General features: G+C 35.9%; 1 protein-coding gene across 11 annotated transcripts in view; it reads left to right on the top strand.

Moving 5' to 3' along the window:
* The window catches only part of LOC113108655 (TBC1 domain family member 4-like), a 29,844-nt gene extending 16,819 nt beyond the window's left edge, over window positions 1-13,025 (top strand). For 8 of the 11 annotated variants that reach the window (XM_026271913.1, XM_026271909.1, XM_026271906.1 and 5 more), the window contains 10 exons: window positions 1,798-1,949; window positions 2,732-2,923; window positions 4,172-4,174; window positions 4,991-5,152; window positions 6,047-6,205; window positions 6,320-6,564; window positions 7,515-7,674; window positions 7,865-8,034; window positions 9,953-10,129; window positions 10,949-13,025. In XM_026271913.1, coding sequence (XP_026127698.1) covers window positions 1,798-1,949; window positions 2,732-2,923; window positions 4,172-4,174; window positions 4,991-5,152; window positions 6,047-6,205; window positions 6,320-6,564; window positions 7,515-7,674; window positions 7,865-8,034; window positions 9,953-10,129; window positions 10,949-11,182 — 1,654 coding nt within the window. In that variant the 3' untranslated portion in view covers window positions 11,183-13,025. The remainder of the gene's footprint in view (window positions 1-1,797; window positions 1,950-2,731; window positions 2,924-4,171; window positions 4,175-4,990; window positions 5,153-6,046; window positions 6,206-6,319; window positions 6,565-7,514; window positions 7,675-7,864; window positions 8,035-9,952; window positions 10,130-10,948) is intronic. The other 3 variants (XM_026271914.1, XM_026271907.1, XM_026271917.1) reach the window with 1 other exon arrangement.
* The last annotated feature ends 207 nt before the right edge of the window (window positions 13,026-13,232 follow it).

The raw sequence follows: 13,232 nt of genomic DNA on the forward strand, positions 1-13,232 counted from the left end.
TAGGCTTGCATGTCAGGCTGGTTTTAGAGTGGATTATGAGTAGAGATGGACCAGCCTGTCCAGGCTTGGAGAACAACTTAAACCAGCTAAAACTTGCAAAACAAGCTTTACAAAGCTGTTTTCAACATTATTAAGCTTTAAGAGATCTTTAATTAAAACTAAACTGCAACTCATCCAGAAATCTTTGAATGTGTAACATCAAGAAACTGACATTAACACAAACCCACATTTACAGTATATTTTAACAACAGTTTGATGTTGTTATTATTTCACCCAAAAATTGAAATGTGTGATAAACCATTTACTCACCCTCATGTTGTTCCAAACCTGTATGACTGACTTTCACTTGTGAAACATGCAAGAGGATATACAGTGGAAGTCAGAAAACTGTTTGGTTACCAACATTTTTTTAAATATCTTTTGTGTTCTTGTGTTGGATGAATTATCCTTTTTAAATATATTTTGTCCTAAAACCAGTTAATGGGGTCATATAACGCATTTAACTTTTTCTCAGGGTAAACCAATTTTTCAGTTTTGTTTTACATATCCATTTGCACTCTCTCTGACCCTTAACAAAGCTCCTCCAGTGAACTGAATTTATAGCAGTGGTTGTCAAGGGCGAGTGTATTAGGATAGAGAACATACAGTGAAGCCATGTGTGGAATATAGACTCCCTCCCAAGGGTCTCTTTAAAGGACAATACTGTTTGACCAGGCTTTTGTGTGAGTGGGTTGGTCTATGAGCGCTCCTTCATCTGAACAACAGCCACCTTGGACTCGCTTGGACTCGCTGCTGTTCCTCGATGTGTATTCGCCATTCATTTGTTTGACATGGTGGGCTGTAATGATCCAGTGAGTGCACTGAAAGGAGGAGATAACATTTAAAATGTCACATCCTTGGCCCTGCTCTGTTTTCTACAAATTGGAGAGAAGGTCTTTCTCTGTGTGTTGAATGTCACCAGCTGTCTCTTCTAATTGAATGTGCAGCACACCTGCCGGTGTGGCGGTCTGGGTTAGTCCATTTCTTTAGCCAGCGTTTAATGCATAACATTCAAACCCGTTTCACACTTTAATTAACTCTCACTCATCTGAAGTGTCCTTGTGTATTGTTTTGGTTACTAAGTGAAGAGAGCAGTACAGGGAAAAAAGACTGAGGCTGAGATTAGCAGGATAAAACTGATTTGAATAGACTTTAAGCACATTTTGTTTCTGACTTTGATATTTCAGCTCTTTGTAAAAAAAATTATAGAATGGAAAATAGGTTTTATGCACACATATATATTAAGCACACACAAATATTACACAGCAGACCTTTTTTTCAACATTGGCAATATTTTCGACATTGGCAATCAGCATATTAAAATAATTTCAGAAGGAACATGACACTGAAAACTGGAGTAAAGGCTGTATTCATGTATTTATTCATTTATTTGTACATAAGTTGCCTGAATGTTTTGTATTGATTGGTAGTGAAAAGTTCTAAAGAATGATTTGTGTAAAGTTCCTGTGTGTATTCTTCAGCAATTCCTCATTCTGTCCACTTCCTAAACATTTCCTCTTTGTTTAAAACAGGTAATCTGTGTTTTATGTACTTTATGCATGAATCTAATTAACATCTTTTATGACTGTCTGAATGCAATACTTGTTATTGCTTATGAGCTTTTGCTTCTATGTTACACAAGTCTGTGTTGTGTATTAACTTATAACTGGTTTGACCACCTGTTTTGAGAGTACACAGCCCAAAAATGTTGCTTTTCTACCCATTTGAATAAGCATATCTTGTTTTGTTTCTGTGCAGTGGTAATGGAGAGGGCAGGAAGAGGTCTCTGTCAGGCTGTAGCACCGATTCTTTGACCTTGGTGCCTCCACGCAGAGTTTCTTGGCGCCAGAAGATCTTCCTAAGGGTGGCGTCACCCATGAACAAACCCTGTGCCTCTATGCAACACGTGGGTGGGTGTACATGCTTTAGCGCACACACAGACAGGTGCAACATTACACCATGTTCTCCTAGCAGTCTATTTATAGTCAACGTTGCAGGAGAAATCATTGTTCTGCAAGCTTTAGAACTTCCAAGATAATTCTCCCTTTTACTGAGATTCAAGAAAAGAAAGTCCAACCATGGTATATATTAGGGCTGTCAAATCGATTCATCACAAAAACTGCATCCAAAATAAGTTTGTGTTTACATTATGTACGTATGTGTGTGTACTGTTTGTTTTTATGTATATATTTGTTTTATATGTATATATAAATACACACACACATACATGTATATATTTAAGAAAAAAAATATATACGTAATTGTGTACGATTTATTATATAAATATATATACTTAAATACATACATGTATGTGTATGTGTGTGTATACACATATAAATATACACAGTACTACACACATATATATTAAACTTTAAAAGTTTATTTTGGATGCGAATAATCGATTTTACAGCCCTATTTTATATGTATATTATACTGTTCATATACAATACGTGTATATATATATATATATATATATATTATATATATATACATAAAAAAAATATATATATATATATTTTTTTTAATGTATGTAACATTGAATTACCTCATTCTATATTGTATATATTGTATCATGATATACGAATAGTAGTTTATTATGACACTCAGTACAATGGTATTGACAACAATATCATATTAGCACAAGAGTACGTTTCTTTGTCAGGGAAATCACTCAGCATCTGCTGCTTTTCAGACCACATGGATGGCTGGGAGCTGCTGCCACTTTCTCCTCGGGCTTTGAACCAGGATCAAGATCCTCAGGTCAGCCCCCTGTCCCTAGAGCAGGGCCGGCGCAGTCCAGCTGACTTCAGGGCCCTGTGGAAGAAAGCCATCCACCAACAGATATTGCTCATCCGCATGGAGAAAGAGAACCAGCGCCTGGAGGGTTAGTGTTTCTAACCCTCTCTTATAATTTAACATTTCTGAATTCTAAACCACTATGAGTTTCCATTAAACACGAAAGGCAATGTATTGTTGATATTCATTTTACATTATATAAATAAATAAACATGAATGGTGATATATATATATATATATATATATATATATATATATATATATATATGTATATATATATATATATATATATATATATATATATATATATATATATATATGTATATATATATATGTATATATATATATGTATATATATATGTATATATATATATATATATATATATATATATATATATATATATATATATATATATATATATATATATATATATAAATAAATATCAATCGAATGGTGCAGTCATCAGGGGATGACTATTTTCAAATTTTTCTGAAGGCGTATAATAGGTTTGTGTGAGAAACAGATAAAAATATAACTTGTTACTCAATGATAATCTTACCATGTTGGTTTTGGTTACAAAACACATGAAATACAATGACATTTGGTGTCTTGGACATTGTGTTGCACATAAGTCACGACATGCGGGTGGCTAAATAATGACCAAAATTTCCTTTCTTTAAGGTGAATAATCCCTTTAAACAGTTGCTATACTGTAGCTCAAACATGGGACTAGCAATGCCAAGATTAATGGGTTTGATTCCAAGGGAATGCATGAACTGTTAAAATAAACTTTTATAAAAAAATTAACAAAATAAAACTTGAGAGCAGTCTAATTCACTATATAAAAGTTTCAGTTGCATAAAAACCTACAGCATTAGTTCAGTATTTATGGGACATTATGGAGTCACAGTAAAGGGTGTTTCCTTGCGTCACCGTCTGATTAGACTGTTGTTATTTTTTGCCCTGGCCTTATTTTTAGAGGGGCAAGTGCCACTGCCTGTATTTTACATTCTGGGGAAAAGTTAATTATAGATGGGAATGTCTGGATGACGGTCACCTTCTTCAAGAGTGCATTTGCAGTTCTGTGACCACTAGGCTACATAATCAGCCTTTAATTAATTATTTTTATTTTATTTTTTATTTTTTATTGTTTGAGTCTCTTTAACTCATTTAAACTTTTTTTTTTTTTTTTTAGCAAAGCTTTGTGAAATATTGCCCTCTGTTGGCCAAACTGCATTACACAAAAGAGTCAAGTCACTTCCTTTACCTTTTTTTTCTGTCTTTTTTTTCTTTGTGCTGTTGGATGGGCCGAACTGAATAAACATATTTGAGTAGAAGGTAAGAATATATACAGCCAAGACATTGATGTCTCGCCTGAGCAGGCTGCACTTAAAGCAGTTGTTGGCATGTTGTCATTGTTTGGCTGTAACATAGTATACAAACCAGCATGAGGCGAATAGCTACATGTTCTCAAGTGCAGATAAATAATAACAGTTGGCTTTTAGGATATAATTTCCTGCTGCCATAGTGCAATACTTGTGGAGGTGCACCTTGAGTCTAACAGAGCGTCGTCTTTTTATCTGCATGTTCATGTATGCTTTTACTTTGGAGAGTACAAATATGTTGTAATGCTTTGTTAAGGTTACTTTAAAAGGCCATGCCATTCTGAAACTTGTCTAAAGTTGCTATGGAAACTTGTGGTGCAGTTATCCCAAAATATGAGCAGCATGCTACAGTTTATTGGCAGTGATGCATGTTTGCCTGAGTAGCTTTCATTGTACATGCATTGCTATAAACCCACCTTCTATTTGATTTTACACACTGAAACGGATCAAATGATCATATGCATGACAGTGATGAATGGTTAGTGGTTCTGATTTTGCTTGAGGCCCAGATTTTACACCGAACATTAAGCTGTAATCTGACACTATACAAAAACCGCTAATAAAAAATGTTTTTTGAATAATGTGATGAATGTCTCATTTTATATGAATTATACATATGTTAAGAACATATTTATATTAAGTTCTTAAAACAACCTGATGAATGGCATTTTATTCTGAATCATTTTGATTGCAATTTAAATTGCATTTAGCATTGTTTTCCTCTTCTGTCCACATTAATTTTAAACCTCACTTTTTCTTTTTCCTGCAGCCAGCCGTGATGAATTGCACATTCGTAAAATGAAGCTGGACTACCAGGAAGTGTGTCCATGCTCAAAAGAGGTGCAGGCCCTTTGGGACAGGAAGTTGAGTAGTCCCTGCCGCACTAAAGTACAGTGGGACAAAGAAGAGATCCATAGTGCTGTATGTCAAGGTATTAACTGTTTACTTCCATCAATAAAACCATCAAAAAGGCTTTGGTTTGCATAAAAAAATTTTGTTAGACTGTTTCAACATTCAGTAATTTTGGATCAGTAAGATTTTAATGTCTTTTTATTTTTATTTTTTCAAAGAAGTCTCTTATGCTCACCAAATCAAACAATAATAATAATGGGAAATATTACTACAGTTTACAATCAATATGATTTAATAATTTATTCCTGTGACAGTATCTGAATTTAACAGCCATTACAGATTTCTTATGATTAGTGTTGAAAGTAGTTGTAGTTCCAGGATAGTAGATGGATATACAGTTCAAAAGATTATTTTAAATAAAAAAATTTTTTTGTTACATTTGAAATAGTCATTTCCTTTGTAGAGTTATAATGTTAAAATCTTTCAAAAATGTGTACCGTATTTTCCGCACTATAAGGCGCACCTTCAATGAATGGCATATTTTAGAAATGTTTTCATATATAGGGCGCACCGGATTATAAAGCGCATAGAATAGAAAATACTGCAGTCAAATGTTGACCGGGTTTGCTTTATGCATCCACTAGATGGAGCTGTGCTAAAGGGAATGTCAACATTTTGACAGAGTGTCTTGATCCATATATAAGGAGCTACGGATTATAAGGCGCACTGTTGTGTTTTGAGAAAATTAAAGGCTTTTAAGTGTGCCCTATAGTGCGGAAAATATGGTAATTTCAAACATTTCTTAAAAATCAGTTTGATCAAGTGAATGTGTTGTGCTAATAAACATATTGACTTTTGACTAGTAGTGCATACATAATTGTAGATGCTTACATTTGCATGTGAAATAGTTTTGCTATTTTTCTCAACCCTTAGAGTTCCTCACTCTGTTAGTTTGTATGTGTGTTCTCTGTAGGTGTCCCCAAAAGTCGGCGAGGTGAAGTGTGGCTCCTGCTCTCTCAGCAGTATCGTTTGCATCACCGTCTGCCGCAGCGGCAGCAGCCCCCTGAAACCCCTTATCAGGATCTCCTCAAACAGCTCACAGCACAGCAACACTCCATCCTGGTCGACCTCGGTCTGTATCTAACCGAAGCACTTATAGTTTGTGCAGCTAATCCACATGCACATCAGACTACTGTTATATTTTTGACCCGGCACATAACTGAAGTGATGTTCCCATTCTTTCTAGGCCGGACATTCCCAACACACCAGTATTTCAGCGCTCAGCTGGGAGCTGGACAGCTATCTCTGTACAATCTCCTGAAGGCCTACTCCCTGCTGGACACGGAGGTGGGCTACTGCCAGGGGATCAGTTTTGTGGCCGGCTTGCTGCTTTTGCACATGAGCGAGGAACAGGCATTCGACACTCTCAAGTTCCTCATGTACGACCTGAGCATTCGCCGACAGTACCGTCCCGACATGATCTCTCTGCAGGTGCGCTGTGTGTCTAGGAGTATCAGTTTTCACTAGTTCATGTTTTCTCTTTCAGAACTGGTATGTTTGCTTATCTGATTACGCCTATTGTGAAATGTAGCAGGACTGGTTTTTGTGACAATTAACGGAATGAGCGGGTGTGTTAATTTGTAGAACTGAATGTTATACGAATTGCCTTTCTGTTGTATTAAAAATTAGATTATTAAAGAGACTGAATAAATGAATAGTACTTTTAACACATTTGTTTAATAGTATGTCCATTTTAGTTACCATAGTGCCTTAAAAAGCTTTGATTGACATGTTTGGCCAGTTAAATACTACTCAATTTTTCTCACGTCTCTTTTGTCGGACACTTTAATTTTGAATATAAATGAGCAATAAGCAAAACATAAATCTTTCCATATGTGCGTTTTAGTCATCATAGTGTTTATAAAAGCTTGGCTCGCCATGTTTAAATCACATGACCAGCTCAATACCTCTCACTCTCTTGGTAGCACCTCTATTATTGGACATTTTAATAAGTAGGCTAAATTAAGAATAAATATGGTGTTGAATAGGGTATTGTTAAAGGTAGGGTATTGCTGCAAATTGAAATGTTAATGTCACTTACACACCACTAGGTGTCAGTCTAACATTCAAAGCAACTGCTTTATTGGCTGGCGAGGCGTAAATGAAAATGCAAGAAATGTACTTTCAGTGACTGTAAATTTCACATCCTAATTTTGTTACTGGGACCAGAACAGGGAGTATTTTGAATACATTAGACTTCAACACACATTTGCTCTAGCGGTATGCAAACAGCCGTCTCCACCTCTTGTACACTGTTTCCTCCTCAGCTGTTAGTGGTTATTCATCATCAGATGTGCCAATGTTTAATCCCGTGAGAGAGAGCATTTGAGCCGGTTTAAAGTTCACTCCTCTAAGTGTGAGGACTTTCTCTCTCTCTGTAGATCCAGATGTACCAGCTGTCCCGACTGTTGCACGACTATCACCGTAACCTGTACACTCACCTGGAGGAGCACGAGATCTGTCCCAGCCTGTACGCCGCACCCTGGTTTCTCACTCTCTTCGCCTCTCAGTTCCCGCTCGGCTTTGTTGCCCGAATATTTGGTAAATTTCACTTCTTACCTAACTAACTTACTCAGACCTAGATGAATGTCTGTGATGGGGTTCAGGTGAACCTTAGGATAGTGGAGAAATGATCTTGTGTGGTAAAATGTATGTATTTCACACATATGTCAAGTATTGTAGCCAATGCATAGCCTTTGACTCTTGTGCATGTATGTGTGCTGTGTGGCAGACCTCCTGTTTGTCCAAGGCACGGAGGTGATTTTTAAGGTGGCCCTGTGTTTGCTGAGCAGCCACGAGGGAGAGATACTGGAGTGTGACTGCTTTGAAAGTATTGTGGACTACCTTAAATCCACCATCCCCACCCTCACTCATAGCCAAATGGAAGAGATGATCACTCAGGTACATTTAAAATGGAAACATTTCCTGCTAAATGTCTGCGGGGTTGTGTTAATGATTTATTTCTTCCAAAAAAAGAGACACTTTTTTTAAATTTAAAAACTCATGTTACTCTGGCAGCTGGCACATAACCGTGGACATTTTTTGAATATCAAGATTTTCATATGAAATGTCCAAATAAATTTTTTTAAAGGGGTGGTTGATTGCGATTTCACCTTTTTAACGTTGGTTAGTTTGTAATGTTGCTGTTTAAGCATAAACAATATCTGCAAAGTTATGAAGCTGAAAGATCAATGCAAATGGGGATATGTCTTTTAAAATTCTGGCAGTTTAATGCCTACAAAAACGACTTGTAGGGACTACAATGAGTTACTTCCCGGGTTTGTGATGTAACAAACGGGGAAAAGACAGGAAAGGGGGTTGGGGCCATGCTGCGTTGCTTTAAAAAAGAGAAAGAGAAAACTAGAGGTGCATGTAAAAATCTATTCCTTTATGAATCTTGATTCTGTCTTCTAATGATTCTAATGGATTCACAAGTTTCAAAATCCCTGTTCCTCACGCCCCCCTGCTCTGCATCTCTCTCTCTCTCTCTCTCTCTCTCTCCCTCCCTCCCTAATTTAGCTCAGCTAAAAGCTAACATAAGTAGTAGCATTTACAAATAACAGTGTAATGTAAAAATATGAGACAACAACAAACAAAAAACATAGGCCTACCATTTAAAAGCCCTGCTTGCACAGGTTCTGCACGATCCTCTTCAATAATATCCTCTGCTTCTCATTCTGCTCAAACTGATAAGCGATATTAATGACGCCGTTGTTTTCAATTTAACCGGAGCACATGCCGCTGAGGTGAGGGGCGGGACGTTTAGAGGTGGTTTAGCCAATCATAACACCCTGGGGTAGCTAACCAATCACAGCCCATCACCTATTTCTGAGGCAGGGCCTTCAAAAATGCAGGAAATGATCAGAGTGTTTCTTAGAGAAGGGACAGAACAGTGTGGAATAAAGGTAAATTATGTGAAAAATAATGTCTATATAATAATGTTTTTTTTTTTTTTTTAATGAAGCGTTAATACATGTCAGACTGCACCCCATAAACACAATCCAGCCTAGAAAAAAACAGTGAACCATCTCTATAAATATTCATACAATGAATGCAAGTATATAAATAATATGTGTTATTTTAGCATAATTTATATACTATTACAGTATTTAATATTTCAGTTTTATTTTTAGCAATTTTAGTTTGTTATAGATAGCTTCAGTAATTTTAATAAAGTAATATTTTAGTAATGTCATTTTAATATTTTTTCTTAGTTCACTTTTAGTACTTATAGCTTAAATGTATTTACATTTACATATAAACATTTAAAATTTTCTAGTTATTATCTTATAAAATTATCTAGTATTTATATTGTATTACCTTCAGCTGTTTTTTCAGTTACTTAAAATACTTTTTTTAAGTTTTATTTTTACACTGATCAGCCATGATTTTTAACACCCTTAAATGTAAAATATTGTTTGTTTTTGAGATGCAAACTGGATACTATTCTGTAAAGTAAGCATATGGCAAAAAGAGATCATGTTACAACTATTTGAAAAATTTTTTTATGTATACTGAATATTGCTTCACGTGTGAATTTTTTTTATAGTAGACACCACTCAGTGTTTCATATGCTGCATGCAATACTCTAGAATGCACTCTATTTAACCGCTAGGTGGTGCTACTTGCTTTTCAAAAATCAACAGACTGTTTGGTTGAAAAGAAAATTCATTGTCTAGAATTTTTATTTGACAGTTTATGTTTATATTTGGATTTATTTTATATAAAGGTATGTGTGTGAGTCTCAGATAGCATTTCATTTTAATGAATGTGCCATTTTCTTTAAAAATAATATATCTGTATGAAATGTGGTTTGCAGGCAATTGAGATGGACATCTCGAAGCAGCTGCATGCGTATGAAGTGGAGTACCACGTCCTGCAGGATGAGCTGGCAGATGCTCCTCCACCTTTAGAGGACTCCGATAGGCTAGATAAACTGGAGAAAGCTAATGCCCAGCTCAAGAAACAGAACATGGACTTACTAGAGAAACTGCAGGTAGATGTACTACAATATTAAAGCAGAACACAAGTAGTGGTTTGAAAAGCAGGCGAGGGTTTTGTTCCTTTATTGCCAGTGTGTGGAAGCACAGAACAAAAGACAAACAGCTTGAAACCTAAGATCTTTACAGATGCAACTCTCAGTTTACTACCAAAGAATATAAAAAAGGAATTTTGGTTCAGTGTTTTACATTCAACCGTACGATTTTATGAACGTGGGGGAATTAATTATCCTTGAAACTTCATTAGTGTAAGCATGTAACGTCACAACTTGCTTATATCCCCCTCATAGTTGTTCCTGAAAACAACCTGTTGCTTAAAATAAGCAAAACTAACTATTTTTGTTATTTTTGCCAGAATTTTTCATTTTTCTATTCACAGGAATTTGGAATTCCCAGTTGGCACATGTACCTGTGAACAGTTTTTGAATATCAAGATTTTCATATGAAATGACCAAATTATTATTATTGTTTTTAAAGGTGTGATGTATTTAATATGGTCTACAGTGTCACCAAATTCTTTTTTTAATTTTCATACCATGAATGTAAGTATATAAATAATATCAGCCATAGTGTTACTGAATTACATTTCAAAATATATATAAAAAAAAAAAAAAAAAAACATTTATTTTAAATTGTAATAATATTTCAAAAAATGTTTTAAATGTATTTTAATCTGATAAATGGATCAAGATTTCTTTCAAAAAACATTTTTACCAACCCCAAGCTACCTCAACAGTAGTGTATATGGTTACATTAAAAATTGTGCATAGTTACTGCACAAGATTCATTCTCATGTTTGGCTTTCTTATTAACAGTCGGCTCGTTTGAAGATTCAGACGTTGGAGAGCAGCGTAGAGAGCTTCCTTTCACGCGAGAGCAAAATGAAGCACCTGATCCGTTCTCTGGAACAAGAGAAAGCTTCCTACCAAAAGACCATTGAGCGCATGCGTAGCAGTTTGCCATCGGATGCCATGACTGATGTGGAGATGACCCAACTCAAGTCCAGCACCAACGGGAAAGCCAAAGAAACTGCCTGCAAAAAGCCTTGAATCCCCATCCTACTCACTGATGCATCATATAGGTACATCAGTAGGGAGTTAGCCTGCTTCTTCATCTTTTGTGTTCCCATCATGCTAATTGAGAGACATGGGAATGTTTGACGCCATTCAGCCTCACAGAGAAAACTTGAAAACAAACGAAAGTGCTTTCTTTCCATAGAGCTGCACAACTTGTGCATTAATGTCCATGTGTGATAATACGCTCACTGTGAAGGTTTATTTTTGACCTGGCACTCCGAACCAGGTGTTTGGAGGAAACCAAATATTTACCAGTTCAAACTTTTTGCTTAAATTGCTTCACCTAAAGTGCAGGCAGGAAGTGAAACCATGTGCTGCTGGGTTTCCTCTGCAACTTACAAACAGTCCTGCTGTCCAGACTGTCCAGTTTGAGCTCATGGACTTCAAGCGAATCACTGTCTAAAAACATGAAGAGTAATTTGTCTTCAAACCATCGTCTTCGATATTGCACAGTGTGCCTGATGAATGTTGTGTTGGATACTATGCCATAATAATGTGCGTGTGCAATCTTTGAAATGCAGTGTGCAATGGTCGCCCGGGCATTAAAAAAAAAAATCCCACAATCCATTGGGGATTTTACCATTGTTTGGGTTTCTTTTCAAATGATCACTTGTTTTTTGTGTGGCACCAACTGTCCTTGACATCTGCACAAATATTTTTGTAGTGTTTAAGAGTGCAGGGGTCTTGACTTGTGTCAGAATATTCCTCTGCTGTGGAGAGCGGCTCACAAAAGATCTGTTATGATGATGAGAATCTGTCAGAACTTATATAGATATCAATATCACATGCTATAGCATTGTATTTCATTCACTTTTTGTCAGACATTTGTACTACAGGTTTTATGTGATGCTAGTTCATTTTGGCCTTGGGATATAAAACGACAGATTAAACATTGGTTAAAACCACCTGTTCAGCTTGATGTTGGCCAGATATGATTGTATATATACCGTAATAAAAATGACACTGGTCAATCATCTAACAACAAGAATGTGAAGCTAAAGCAGGAATATCTACTTGAACACTCGTTGTTGTTTGTCTGTTTTCATATGATCTACGTTTGTCTTCACTACACCGATCAGAACCTGCCTCGTTTTGACAGTTTAATGAATGAATCACAATTGTTGGAAGATGATAAACTCTAATGTAAGTTTTGTTAAATGTGTGCAAGAGCTTCTTCCTGCTATTTTATGTTCGAATGAACATAATATGGCAAAAAGTAACATTAAGAAGTGCAGGCCTGGTGGGGTTACCAATGCCTTGAATATGATCAGCTGATCAGCTTTCTTTTAGTTATTGATTGTTTTTGGAATAATTGTAATGTTTTGACATTGCAAATTGAAAAGACTTGCATATGAAAGAGTCAAAACATACGCACGATTAATCAAGGGCCACAAATACTGTTCATCACCTGTTCAGAGGAGGTACATTCTAGCAATACACTGAAAGTTTAACAGTGTGAAGGATGAGGGACAAATGATTCATCGTGCAAGTTTTCAATATTTCTCAATGCTATATTCAAATAGTATGTCTTCATACAAAAAAAAAAAAGACATAAAGCAAATGGTCTGATGATGTGTTTGATACATCAGTCATTCTTTTTCATACTTTGTTCAATGTGCCAAAACTTTTTGATCATTACATCACGTTTCCATTGTCACATGCTGCCGAAGTTTTGTTGCACTACATTTTTTGTTTGCAATGAATCTTTGGTCACCATTGAAGGTGTGTGTGCAGTGTGCAAACAATGTCTTGATGCTTTCTTTTGTTTAGACTGAGTTGTCAGTCCTCTATACTCCATTAAAATCAACTTTTTATACCTCTGTTTCCGTTTATTGTTATTATTAGTTGTTCTTGCCAAGTTAAGCATTCTGTAAAACCTACACTGACGGAAGGACACAAGTCATGAGAGAGGAGGCTTTTGACTGGGGTCAGTAAGCTAACTCCTAGCAACCACATTACAAGTGCTCAAATCATTCAGAACATCATAGCAACACACTGGCAATCACACTGCACATTTTTTTAG

The sequence above is a fragment of the Carassius auratus genome, chromosome 9 (genome assembly GCF_003368295.1).
Source record: "Carassius auratus strain Wakin chromosome 9, ASM336829v1, whole genome shotgun sequence".
In the NCBI taxonomy this organism is placed as follows: domain Eukaryota; kingdom Metazoa; phylum Chordata; class Actinopteri; order Cypriniformes; family Cyprinidae; genus Carassius; species Carassius auratus.